The following is a 13,025-nucleotide window of genomic DNA, read 5'->3' on the forward strand; positions in this document are numbered from 1 at the left end:
CCAATGAGAATAGGAATGTCCTGGGGGAATCTGCAGACTATGTGCCAAAAGTAGTGCCTGCTGAACCAGAGGTAAATTCTGAAATCTCACACCTACTACAATACTGGACATGGCCACAGCTGTTATATGTTGTACTACTTACATAACCCCTATTTTAGACACAACCATTCAGTGTGATTTGTCTACTTGTCAATCTTAATTAAAGTACTTTACTGTCACTGTTCTAGGTTGCTGGGAGCATGGATGAAACCCCTGTATTGGAAGCAGTGGTAGAAACCCCTGTAATGGCAGCAGTGGTGGAGGCTACAGCCCTAGAAGCTCCAGTAGTGGAAGAGTCCATTGTCATGGAAGAGGTAGAACCTGTTGCAGCTGCAGTCGTGGAGTTTATCCCAGCAGTAGAAGAATCTATCCCAGTGACATTCGTGGAACCAACTATGGCTGCAGTGGAAGAATCCATTGAGTTGGCAGAGGAGGAACCCATTATTGTTGAAGTGGAAGCTCCCAAGCCAAAGGAGGCAACATCAGTGGAAGATATCATCACTAAGATAGAGGCTCTTGTCACCATAGAAAATGACACAGAAGCACCCCTCTTGGTGCCAGAGGTAGCACAGTCCACCCCAGAGGAAGCGTTCAGAGCAACACCAGAGGAGGCTGTTGAGGAAGGACCTGCAACAATGAAGCCCATAGCAACAGATACACCTGTTACAGAGTTGGTCACAGAACCCATTGTAACAGAAGCACCAGTTGCCGAGGAAGCGCCAGTGCCTATAGCAACAGAACCAGAACCTGTTATCATAGAAGCAGTGGTGGAAGCTGAAGCACCCATTGCCGCAGCAGTACTAGAAGCCATAGCAACAGAACCCATGGTTACAGAACAAGCACCTGTTACCATTGAAGTGGCAGTGGCAGCAGAAGCACCCATTACTGAGGTAGTAGCAGAAGCCATAGCAGCATCTGAAAAAGCCCCAGTCATTGTAGAAGAGAATGAACCTGACCCAGCACCACTCATAGACCTAGCCCCAGCCAGAGACCTAGCCTCAGCCATAGACCTAGCCCCAGCCAGAGACCTAGCCTCAGCCATAGACCTAGCCCCAGCCAGAGACCTAGCCTCAGCCAGAGACCTAGCCCCAGCCAGAGACCTAGCCTCAGCCATAGACCTAGCCCCAGCCAGAGACCTAGCTCCAGCACCATTCATAGACCTAGCCCCAGCCATAGACCTATCCCCAGCACCACTCATAGACCTAGCCCCAGCCATATACCTAGACCCAGCCAGAGACCTAGCCTCAGCCATAGACCTAGCCCCAGCCAGAGACCTAGCTCCAGCACCATTCATAGACCTAGCCCCAGCCATAGACCTATCCCCAGCACCACTCATAGACCTAGCCCCAGCCATAGACCTAGCCCCAGCCATAGACCTAGCCCCAGCACCACTCATAGACCTAGCCCCAGCCATAGACCTAGCCCCAGCTCCACTCATAGACCTAGCCCCAGCACCACTCATAGACCTAGCCCCAGCCATAGACCTAGCCCCAGCTCCACTCATAGAACTAGCCCCAGTCATAGATCCAGCTACAACCCCAACTGTAGAGGACAAGGCTGCAGCAGCCCCAGCAGTGGAGCCCCTACCAGCACTCACCCAGGTGGTTCCACCAGGCGCAGAGCTAGCCGCTGCAGCCCCTCTAGCTGCCCTCTTAGAGGGTAAAGGTGTGGAGGAGGCAGCCTCTAGCTGCCCTCTTAGAGGGTAAAGGTGTGGAGGAGGCAGCCCTCTAGCTGCCCTCTTAGAGGGTAAAGGTGTGAGGGAGGCAGCCCCCCTCTCGCTGCCCTCTTAGAGGGTAAAGGTGTGGAGGAGGCAGCCCCTCTAGCTGCCCTCTTAGAGGGTAAAGGTATGGAGGAGGCAGCCCCTCTAGCTGCCCTCTTAGAGGGTAAAGGTATGGAGGAGGCAGCCCCTCTAGCTGCCCTCTTAGAGGGTAAAGGTATGGAGGAGGCAGCCCCTCTAGCTGCCCTCTTAGAGGGTAAAGGTGTGGAGGAGGCAGCCCCTCTAGCTGCCCTCTTAGAGGGTAAAGATGTGGAGGAGGCAGCCCCTGTAGCTGCCCTCTTAGAGGGTAAAGGTGTGGAGGAGGCAGCCCCTGTAGCTGCCCTCTTAGAGGGTAAAGGTATGGAGGAGGCAGCCCCTGTAGCTGCCCTCTTAGAGGGTAAAGGTGTGGAGGAGGCAGCCCCTGTAGGAGTAGCAACAGCATCCATGGACCTGCTGGACCTGAATGATGAGGTAAACCTAACCAGTCTATACATCCTGTCATGACGTACACAGTATTTAGAATGCTAATCTATATTGGAAATCATGTTTTAATTTTTATTGAACAATGATGTACTCTATATAACTGTTACGGACAACAAAGTACCAGCAAGGTAGTTCAAATCAAATCATCAAATCAAATCAAAAGTTCACCCTCACCTACAGTTTTCCTCTGACTCCTCACTCATATACATGACTTATTCCTGCAGGGCCTTGACGACCTGGACATGTTTGATCTGGACGATGACATCGACACCACAGACGTCAATCTGGACGATGACTTCTCAGACGACTGAAACTCTTTGAGAAATGCCCTTAAAGTGACCAAAGAGCACAGTGTTGTTCATACACCTAGTGAATGGGAGTGTGTGTGTGGGGGACCAGGTGTTTTTACCTTTACAGTGAAACTGGTGAAAGGTGGGGTGGATGAGTTCATGTCTTTCCTTCTTCACACATTAACTGTGAAACACAGTGGGAGGGTGTTTATAGAAGGCTTTGGGTGATAATGAGGTGGACTGGGTTCATTCATTAGGAATAAACACAGTAAATGTTTTGAAACGGGATACAAATTTGCCTTCTTATTGAACAGGTCAAATGTACTGTGTCAAATTGATTTCTGGTTTCGCACATGCTGAACACAACCCCGGGTTGTATTCATTAGTCGTATTTCATTGCAAAATGTTTTGCAATGGAAATGGTTTACTCCAAATACAAAACACATTTTGTTCATAGAGTAAACTTTTTCCATTGCAAACATTTAGCAATGGCATCCAACTAGTGGATACACCATGGTTTTAAAATCCTTTGTACAGTACTTCATCCTCCAACTCTCACATTGACCTACAGTATAGAATGATAGTGTGAACCAGTGGTCACTTGTTTACATGTTTACCTTATCCTCACACATAGGAAGATGGGTTTACTACTGTACCTCTTACCACTAGCTAAACAGGCTTTGATCTTTCATTCATTAGTTAGGTCATGAGCTTGTCTTCAGTATCCCTCTACATGTCTCGGCAAGCATGCTGCTCTGCCATGGTCTAGTATCTTATGCATCTGCTGTTTTTAATAAAGAGCTACTTCATTGTTACAGATGTGAACCCAAGTGCCTTATGTATGACTGGTCTGGAATTAAATGTTATCAACTCAATAAAGATGACAAGTGTTTGTCTGAATCAGGCCATATTTTTATTTTACCTTTATTTAACTAGGCAAGTCAGTTAAGAACAAATTATTATTTTCAATGACGGCCTAGGAACAGTGGGTTAACTGCCTGTTCAGGGGCAGAACGACAGATTTGAACTTACAACCTTCCGGTTACTAGTCCAACGCTCTAACCACTAGGCTACCCTGCATGCAGGGTCCTTGTGGTCCTTCTGTAGCTCAGTTGGTAGAGCATGGCGCTTGTAACGCCAGGGTAGTGGGTTCGATCCCCGGGACCACCCATACGTAGAATGTATGCACACATGTCTTTTGGATAAAAGCGTCTGCTAAATGGCATATATTATTATATATTATATTATAAACGTATGTATATAAACATTTTTATTTTGTATGTACATGATAATTAAACAGCTTACAGTCAGTTCCAATGTTGAGATACAGTATGATTAAGGTTATGGACAAATTACAAAGTTGAAATGCAGAAGTGAATATCTGCACTGCGTCGACAGAAGTCAAGCTTGGTGCATCCCAATTATGTGCACATTTTGATGCCATCCATTGGCAATGGACACTTGGCTTGCAAGTGGTTCAAGATGAGCTCCATAGTTCAAGGACTAAGTTATTCTCTTTGTTTAGCGTAATTGTCCAGTTGATTAAAGATTGGGGTCATGGATAGGCAGGCCATTAGGGAGAATGTCACTGCTCCGTTGGTTTATTGCTGTGGGTGTGAGATGTATGGGACGGTTAGATGGAGCTATGCTGTGATGTGACAGAGCTCTCCAGTGGTTAGGTGTGGTGATGCATGACGGTCAGACGGATCTCTGCGGAAGTCTGCTCGTAGGCCTGCAGGGCCAGCTCTACCTATCCTGTCCTCTGGGACTCCCGCTTAGCGTAGATCTGGTGGGGAACAGACACAAGAGGTTAAACAAAGGGTTTACTGTGTATCACGGCTACCAATATGGTGACTAGCGCAACCTATAAATCAGGTTCTGAGATACACTAGTGTCAGCTGATTAGGCTTCACCTTGAGCAGGACAAGTCCAGAGGCCTGTTGGCTGGAGTCCTCCTGGGCGGTCTCACTGTGTGGGTGGACCTTGTTGAACAGACCCACCAGACTCACTGCATCCTGCCATCGAAAACAATACAACCGGTGTTACTCTGGGCTAACAATGTAACAGTTATGGTGTTATTAAATCGTTACTTGTCCCAATGCCTACAAAACACTTATAACATATGGGGTGTCATGTAGAAGAAAAACAAGCCTCTAACACAGTGTTCCCAACAAAGGGTACTTGTGGTCTATCCACAGGGGGTACCTGGAGATTCATGAGACCATAGGCTTACTGGTTAAAATTCACAAGGGGGTACTTTGGGGGTCTCCGGGCAGAGCTATATTCAATGGGTGCTACAGTAACCAAAAAGTTTGGGAGCCACTGGTCTAACACACACAGACTCACAGGTCTTTCTGCAGCATGTCTATGATGAGTCCATTCACCCTCCTGTGTCTGGTGGAGCGCAGCAGATCATACCTCCCCATCTTCTCAAGATCCTCAAGGTGGCTGCATGCACCTGGACAGCAGAGCACAGCCAATAGGGAGAGGGTTTTACGAACTGCTAATGAGTAATAATAACTAAAGCATCCATCTGGACAGCCTGTTGAGGAGTGTAGAGGCAGTGGTATTTTACCCTGATGTATTCTGAGGAGTCAGGTTCAAACTGGACCTGGCACAGATCCAACACATCCTCATGACGATCCTGGTGGGGTTCCACCTTCAGGTTCTCCTCGAAGACGGGGTGCTGTTAGCCTGCGGCCCTCTTTAGGGAAGTAGACCTGCAGGATCCTGTCTCTCTCTTCCCACGATGCCTTCTTCAGTGTCCCGGTGGGTTCCCGGATCACTATGAACCGCTCCTGGAAAACACCAGGAGGTGACCATGGAAGAGAGAACAAAACATGACAAAAGAGCACTAATTGTTTGAGGCATTGTAAATGATAACCAATATTTATGTTGATGGACACAAACCATTACACACTTTGCCTGTGGTGTACTGTATGTTGAATGTAACGTTGGTGGACACAAACAAACACACTCTTCCTCTATCTCCTACCCTGTGTGGTATGTTGAAGGTGATGTCAGTGAACACGTATTTGGCTGTGTCCATGCCCTCCAGGATCTTGTCCTCAGACAGGACATTGTTGATGGGCTTCCTCTCCGGCAGCACTGGAGGCATCTTCAGCAGCCTCTGGTGCTGCTCCCTGGGTCGCCTACAACACAAACACATTAACAAGACTGACACCAGCTGTATAGGGATGTAATCTGCCAAATTAAATGTTCAGAATGTTGCAGCAGATGTTGTAGAGCCATTCCCTACTCCGCATGATAGACAAACTATCTGCCCTAACATGTGTATGTGTGTGTGTCCATACCTCCTTCAACTGTGCATCTGTTATAAGTTTGTACTTGGGGGGCTTCAGCTCCTGTTTGATGGGTCTGAACACCTTCTCCAGGTTCAAGCCTGTGATTCTGGTTAGGATGTCCTGCACCTCTGCATCCAAAAACTGGGGCTTCACATGGGCATCTGGAGAACCTAGAAACAAATTAATGACTTCAGAGCTAGATGAAGCTAGGTCTCAGATCTACAGGTACGACCTGCATCGGAGCTAGTCACACTGCACAGATTGAGACAGGAAGTGATCTCACTGATGCCGCGAAACAGGAAGAATGGCGCCAAGTACAAACCAAGGATGGTATGTACAAGCCTTCTGAATACAAGCTTTCTAGATACTTTTCAATCGTCAACTACTGGAATGATTGCTACATCGTTGTTACATGTTCTCCAGAGAATCTTAAAGTGGACTCGGTACTCAAAGAATAGAAGGGATGGAGTAGCTGCAGCGACAGGTCTTTCGAGACTTGCTCCAATGATCATGCCTGAGGTAATTCTGGCACAGTGGGATTATGATTTTGGGAAAAAGTACATCCCAGCATTTTTTGGGAGTTACGAAAGTAGCTGTATTGAAGCCAGCCACTAAACAAAGAACACATTGAAAGTGGCGTTTGTGCGCGAGTGTTGCAAAATAAATGTAGGAATCTGTTATTAAATTATTGTGCGCACCAACGAGCATCTGTGTTGCAAGGGCTAAAATAGAACTCCTTTCTATTTCTGACGCAGATCGCACTGCAAGTCCATCTCTCCCATCTCCTCATTGGTTTATAGAAGCAGGTACCCACGTGCCATCTCCTCATTGGTTATACCCACGTGGGTGATTGAAAGACAAACTGTGTTGCTGGTCGTTGCAGTAATACTATGAAAGTTTAGATGCCAACACCATATAAGTTCAAAGATGTAAAAAGCCTGGAAGGAGGAGAGATGACTAGAAACGATTCGGTTGACCGTTTGTGTGGATTAATTGTCGGAGTAGAGGACCTTGTGTATTTCAGGTAAAATAACAACTCAATGTTTATATCCCAGGACAAATTAGCTAGCAACAGCAAGCTAGCTAAATAGGACAAATCAGCTAGCAAGTGCAAGCTAACTAGCTAAATTGCCATAAATGTTTAATGCTTTTTGACCTGTTCCCAAATTAATGTAATTGGTTCAGAGATTGTTTTGATATTTTAACCTGCATGTCGTAATTGTGTTTGGTGTGGGGGGACAAAATAAATGTATGCACGATGGCGCACGTGCGCAGCCGGTTTGGGTTCCGTGTCATTGTTGTCGCGATGGACCCGAGCTAGCTAGTAACTTACATTTAAGTCATTTAGCAGACGCTCTTATCCAGAGCGACTTACAAATTGGTGCATTCACCTTATGACATCCAGTGGAACAGCCACTTTACAATAGTGCATCTACATATTTTAAGGGGGGAGGGGGGTGAGAAGGATTACTTTATCCTATCCTAGGTATTCCTTAAAGAGGTGGGGTTTCAGGTGTCTCCGGAAGGTGGTGATTGACTCCGCTGTCCTGGCGTCGTGAGGGAGTTTGTTCCACCATTGGGGAGCCAGAGCAGCGAACAGTTTTGACTGGGCTGAGCGGGAACTGTACTTCCTCAGTGGTAGGGAGGCGAGCAGGCCAGAGGTGGATGAACGCAGTGCCCTTATTTGGGTGTAGGGCCTGATCAGAGCCTGGAGGTACTGAGGTGCCGTTCCCCTCACAGCTCCGTAGGCAAGCACCATGGTCTTGTAGCGGATGCGAGCTTCAACTGGAAGCCAGTGGAGAGAGCGGAGGAGCGGGGTGACGTGAGAGAACTTGGGAAGGTTGAACACTAGACGGGCTGCGGCGTTCTGGATGAGTTGAAGGGGTTTAATGGCACAGGCAGGGAGCCCAGCCAACAGCGAGTTGCAGTAATCCAGACGGGAGATGACAAGTGCCTGGATTAGGACCTGCGCCGCTTCCTGTGTGAGGCAGGGTCGTACTCTGCGGATGTTGTAGAGCATGAACCTACAGGAACGGGCCACCGCCTTGATGTTAGTTGAGAACGACAGGGTGTTGTCCAGGATCACGCCAAGGTTCTTAGCGCTCTGGGAGGAGGACACAATGGAGTTGTCAACCGTGATGGCGAGATCATGGAACGGGCAGTCCTTCCCGGGAGGAAGAGCAGCTCCGTCTTGCCGAAGTTCAGCTTGAGATGGTGATCCGTCATCCACACTGATATGTCTGCCAGACATGCAGAGATGCGATTCGCCACCTGGTCATCAGAAGGGGGAAAGGAGAAGATTAATTGTGTGTCGTCTGCATAGCAATGATAGGAGAGACCATGTGAGGTTATGACAGAGCCAAGTGACTTGGTGTATAGCGAGAATAGGAGAGGGCCTAGAACAGAGCCCTGGGGGACACCAGTGGTGAGAGCGCATGGTGAGGAGACAGATTCTCGCCACGCCACCTGGTAGGAGCGACCTGTCAGGTAGGACGCAATCCAAGCGTGGGCCACGCCGGAGATGCCCAACTCGGAGAGGGTGGAGAGGAGGATCTGATGGTTCACAGTATCGAAGGCAGCCGATAGGTCTAGAAGGATGAGAGCTTAAAGGAAAGATTCACCCATCTTCAATGTTAATGTTGTTTTTGTGCAGCAGAGCGATTTTCTATCGATTCCCAGCGTCATTTCATGTTTTCATGTGCGGGGTGCAACTTTCACTGGGGATGGTGAGCCCCCCAAACTTTAAGATAGTGAGGTAGCTAGCTAAAAATACAATCTTCAGCAATTATTTTTGCCTCAATCACACAAGACCTGAATCAAACGATGAAACCAGCGGCCAAACGATTGAAGACCGATATTCTGACATTTTTTCAGTGCAATGTGAGTTTTTATTTTAATCAGTATAGCAATGTACTTGATCTGTCAGTTTCCCAAGCTAATTCCCTACTTTTCACTCTGACACGGTATAAACATCTCTACAGGCTTCACTGCCATGGTGCACAAACAGAACACAACATTATGCTCATCATGTCTTAGCAGGATCAGATGGTGACAGGTGTCAAAGCAGGGTCAGACAGCCAGGGAAGACCAGTCTACGGAGCTCAGGTATATATTATAACAATCAGTGAATTGGTACAAAGTTCAATCTTGAGTTGATGGGTAAGGTACAGTCTGGGATCTAGGAATAATGGTCAGTTCAATTATTCAACCATTAATTACAGTGGGGCAAAAAAGTATTTCATCAGCCACCAATTGTGCAAGTTCTCCCACTTAAAAAGATGAGGCCTGTAATTTTCATCATAGGTACACTTCAACTATGACAGACATAATGAGAAAGAAATAATCCAGAAAATCACATTGTATGACTTTTAATGACTTTATTTGCAAATTTACCACTACCCCAGTAATCCCTCCTTTCAATAATTGGTTTTCACCCACCCTGAAACAACAAATGGATCAGCAAAAGCCAACGGCCCACTTTTAACAAAAAACTAAAGACTCATCTTTATCCTGGGTGCATGTCTCAGGCTCATCTTTATCCTGGGAACATGTCTCGGGCTCATCTTTATCCTGGGTGCATGTCTCGGGCTCATCTTTATCCTGGGTGCATGTCTCGGGCTCATCTTTATCCTGGGTGCATGTCTCGGGCTCATCTTTATCCTCGGTACATGTCTCGGGCTCATCATTAACCTCAGTGCATGTCTCGGGCTCATCTTTATCCTGGGTGCATGTCTCGGGCTCATCTTTATCCTGGGTGCATGTCTCGGGCTCATCTTTATCCTGGGTGCATGTCTCGGGCTCATCTTTATCCTGGGTGCATGTCTCGGGCTCATCTTTATCCTGGGTGCATGTCTCGGGCTCATCTTTATCCTGGGTGCATGTCTCGGGCTCATCATTAACCTCGGTGCATGTCTCGGGCTCATCTTTATCCTGGGTGCATGTCTCGGGCTCATCTTTATCCTGGGTGCATGTCTCGGGCTCATCTTTATCCTGGGTGCATGTCTCGGGCTCATCTTTATCCTGGGTGCATGTCTCGGGCTCATCTTTATCCTGGGTGCATGTCTCGGGCTCATCTTTATCCTCGGTGCATGTCTCGGGCTCATCTTTATCCTCGGTGCATGTCTCGGGCTCATCATTAACCTCAGTGAATGTCTCAGGCTCATCATTAACCTCGGTGAATGTCTCGGGCTCATCTTTATCCTCGGTGCATGTCTCGGGCTCATCATTAACCTCGGTGAATGTCTCGGGCTCATCATTAACCTCAGTGCATGTCTCGGGCTCATCTTTAACCCTGGTGCATGTCTCGGGCTCATCTTTATCCTCGGTGCATGTCTCGGGCTCATCATTAACCTCAGTGCATGTCTCGGGCTCATCATTAACCTCAGTGCATGTCTCGGGCTCATCTTTAACCCTGGTGCATGTCTCGGGCTCATCTTTATCCTCGGTGCATGTCTCGGGCTCATCATTAACCTCAGTGCATGTCTCGGGCTCATCTTTATCCTCGGTGCATGTCTCGGGCTCATCATTAACCTCGGTGCATGTCTCGGGCTCATCTTTATCCTGGGTGCATGTCTCGGGCTCATCATTAACCTCGGTGCATGTCTCGGGCTCATCTTTATCCTCGGTGCATGTCTCGGGCTCATCATTAACCTCAGTGCATGTCTCGGGCTCATCATTAACCTCAGTGCATGTCTCGGGCTCATCTTTATCCTCGGTGCATGTCTCGGGCTCATCTTTATCCTCGGTGCATGTCTCGGGCTCATCATTAACCTCGGTGCATGTCTCGGGCTCATCTTTAACCCTGGTGCATTTAACCCTGGAGAACGTCACCACACCTACCACCGCCGATACTTCGCCCTCATTCACTTCCATTTCTCCTCCTTTTTTAACCGACTCAAGCGCACCCTCTTCCTCCCCCTTAGAGCTCCTCTGCTGCTCTTTTTCCCTCCATTCCTACTCTGTATTCCAAGTACACTTATGATAATACTGCACTTCTCCTGACATACATCTTGTTCATGCCTTCTCAAGGGATGCCATTTAACAGTCTGTCACAATCTCCGTACAATCAGCACGAACCCCTCAGGATGTAGCACTCAACAGTGCATCCCACTTATAAAGCAGCTGCTTCATCTCGAGTTTCTATATCAATAGCGACCACAACACTTTTCCATATCAAACAAGCAAACGCACTCTTCCCATTTACATTTTTTGACCAATCGATTGGTTGAAAAAAAAAAAAAACTACTCTTGGTCGACCAATAATTTGTTTATTTGTGTGTCAGGGACAGCCCCAGTAGAAATGCAGGAAATTAACTTTAGATGCCCAAAACAATTCTGAGGGAGGACCCCCAGACCCAACGCCAAAAATAAAGTTGCCCCCCTCTTCATGTGCATCTGCGCTATTGCCGTTCAAGCGGGGAGAAATTTGGCCATTATGACGTAGCATTGTATTAAAGCCACTGGAAGTTAATAGGAATATGACTTTTTGATCGCAAAAACATCATATGTCAAATTTCAATAATGGGCGATGTCATAAGCGCAGGACGTTGTCTTCTCTCAAATGAGCCATTTTTAAAATATTTTTTCAATAATGCCTACCTTGAGAAATGTGTAATTTAACAGGTGGGACCACCACAACTCTCATACTTGTCTGCCTCTTCAGTCCAGGGTGCATTGCATAGTGCCTCTGCGAGGCACATCGATCTGCAGGTTGAACATGGCGAGATTATAGCTAACTATCAATTTAGGAGTCTACAAAATCTCCTAAACCAACTGCACTAACTACTTCACATGCTGATATCGACTTTGGTATTGTGTTTAATTTTATCTAGCTCCCTAACCAGTCCATGGAGAGAGCATTGCATTGTCGGTTTTGTAGTAAACTTCAGATGCAACAGATTTCCACGTTGCTACCAGCCTTAATGATAAAATGAAACATTTATTTACATAAAATATTGTTTTCACATAGTTATTTAACACTGTAACTTAAAGAAATTCGATATTTTAGGTGGACCTTTCCTTTAAATTAGATCCATGGTAGCCAGATAATATGCATGTGACGCTGTCACGTTCAAAACAAATGGGAACTCAGACCTTGGAAATCTCCAACTTCAGAGTGTTCAAGACAACTGGGAAAAATCTTTTAAATCTTCATCCAAGTCGGTAAATGTCGAGAACTCTGGGAACTTTCAAGAGCTCCGACTTGCTGAGTTGAATATCACTGATTTTTTTTTCCCAAGTTCCCAGTTGTCTTGAAACCACCAGTAGTTTATGCTTTACAAAAAGCTAATGGTGCCTTCAAGACTGAGAACTGGGGAAAAAAACAAGGTCAAATCACGATGCCAGTGATCTCTCTTCAGGTCGGAGCTCTAGAAAGAGGCCAGAGTTTCCGAATTAGAAATCCATGACTTCGATTTATCCAGTCGGAGCTCGTTTACTCCGAGTTCCAAGTTGTCTTGAACGCACTGAAATCGGAGATGTCTGAGTTCCCAGTTGTGAACGCGTCATACATTTGCGTTGTTGTCAACATGCGTTTAAATCGCTTCGAGATAACAACTAGCTACTACTACCATTAAAATACTAAAAAGTTAACGCTAGCATAGGCAGCTAACGTTAGACAACAATAGCTGCACATGCTACAAGGTCAGAAGGTAGAACTCCAATTTGACGATAAAATAAACGACTTACTGCTGTCAGACGGTGCACTGCACAGCATCCTTCTGCTACATCTGACAAGTACTCGTGTATTTTGATCGACATTTCTGACCCGAGAATAGCTTCTAAATAAGCAACGTGTTGCAAAAAGCGCTGCCATATTTGTAGTTACCTCATCGCGCACACTGACGTAACCTTTACATACGACGTAGGAATGGGGGAATCATGGGAGATGGTGTCTTGATTGTGTGAGTGTTTTATAAAGGATGTTCGCAAGATGGCGCTAATTGATCATTTGTTTTGTTTCCACTTGCAAATCGTTCATGGTTACAGTGGTGACATGTAGTCCTAGGTTGGAATTAGGAATTTAGTATTGTCCTCAAATTGTAAGTACCATACACATGTATTATGTTTGTCTTACCAATACAGACAGTCTTTTCTCATTACGAAAATAAATAAATACATTCAATTTAGATGCCATGGGTGTCAACATGTTGG

General features: G+C 46.5%; 2 protein-coding genes and 1 pseudogene across 2 annotated transcripts; 1 reads left to right on the plus strand and 2 right to left on the minus strand.

Annotated features, from left to right (window-relative positions):
• The first annotated feature begins 6 nt into the window (after positions 1-6).
• LOC124027248 (calphotin-like) lies at positions 7-3,472 on the plus strand. Its single transcript, XM_046339711.1, has 4 exons — positions 7-71; positions 228-1,704; positions 1,839-2,266; positions 2,503-3,472. Exons 2-4 carry the CDS (start codon positions 240-242, stop codon positions 2,587-2,589), a joined length of 1,980 nt encoding a protein of 659 aa, XP_046195667.1. The 5' UTR covers positions 7-71; positions 228-239; the 3' UTR covers positions 2,590-3,472.
• Positions 3,473-3,722: 250 nt separating this feature from the next.
• Positions 3,723-5,742, minus strand: LOC124027247 (annotated as a pseudogene).
• A 38-nt stretch (positions 5,743-5,780) lies between these two features.
• On the minus strand, positions 5,781-12,700 carry LOC124027246 (28S ribosomal protein S22, mitochondrial-like). Its single transcript, XM_046339709.1, has 3 exons — positions 12,561-12,700; positions 11,472-11,576; positions 5,781-6,043 (listed from the first exon to the last, which is right to left on the minus strand). The coding sequence occupies exons 1-3, from the start codon at positions 12,685-12,687 to the stop codon at positions 5,781-5,783; spliced, it is 495 nt and encodes a 164-aa protein (XP_046195665.1). The 5' UTR covers positions 12,688-12,700.
• Between the last annotated feature and the right edge of the window lie 325 nt (positions 12,701-13,025).

This window comes from Oncorhynchus gorbuscha, unplaced genomic scaffold, assembly GCF_021184085.1.
Source record: "Oncorhynchus gorbuscha isolate QuinsamMale2020 ecotype Even-year unplaced genomic scaffold, OgorEven_v1.0 Un_scaffold_3036, whole genome shotgun sequence".
Taxonomy (NCBI): Eukaryota; Metazoa; Chordata; class Actinopteri; order Salmoniformes; family Salmonidae; genus Oncorhynchus; species Oncorhynchus gorbuscha.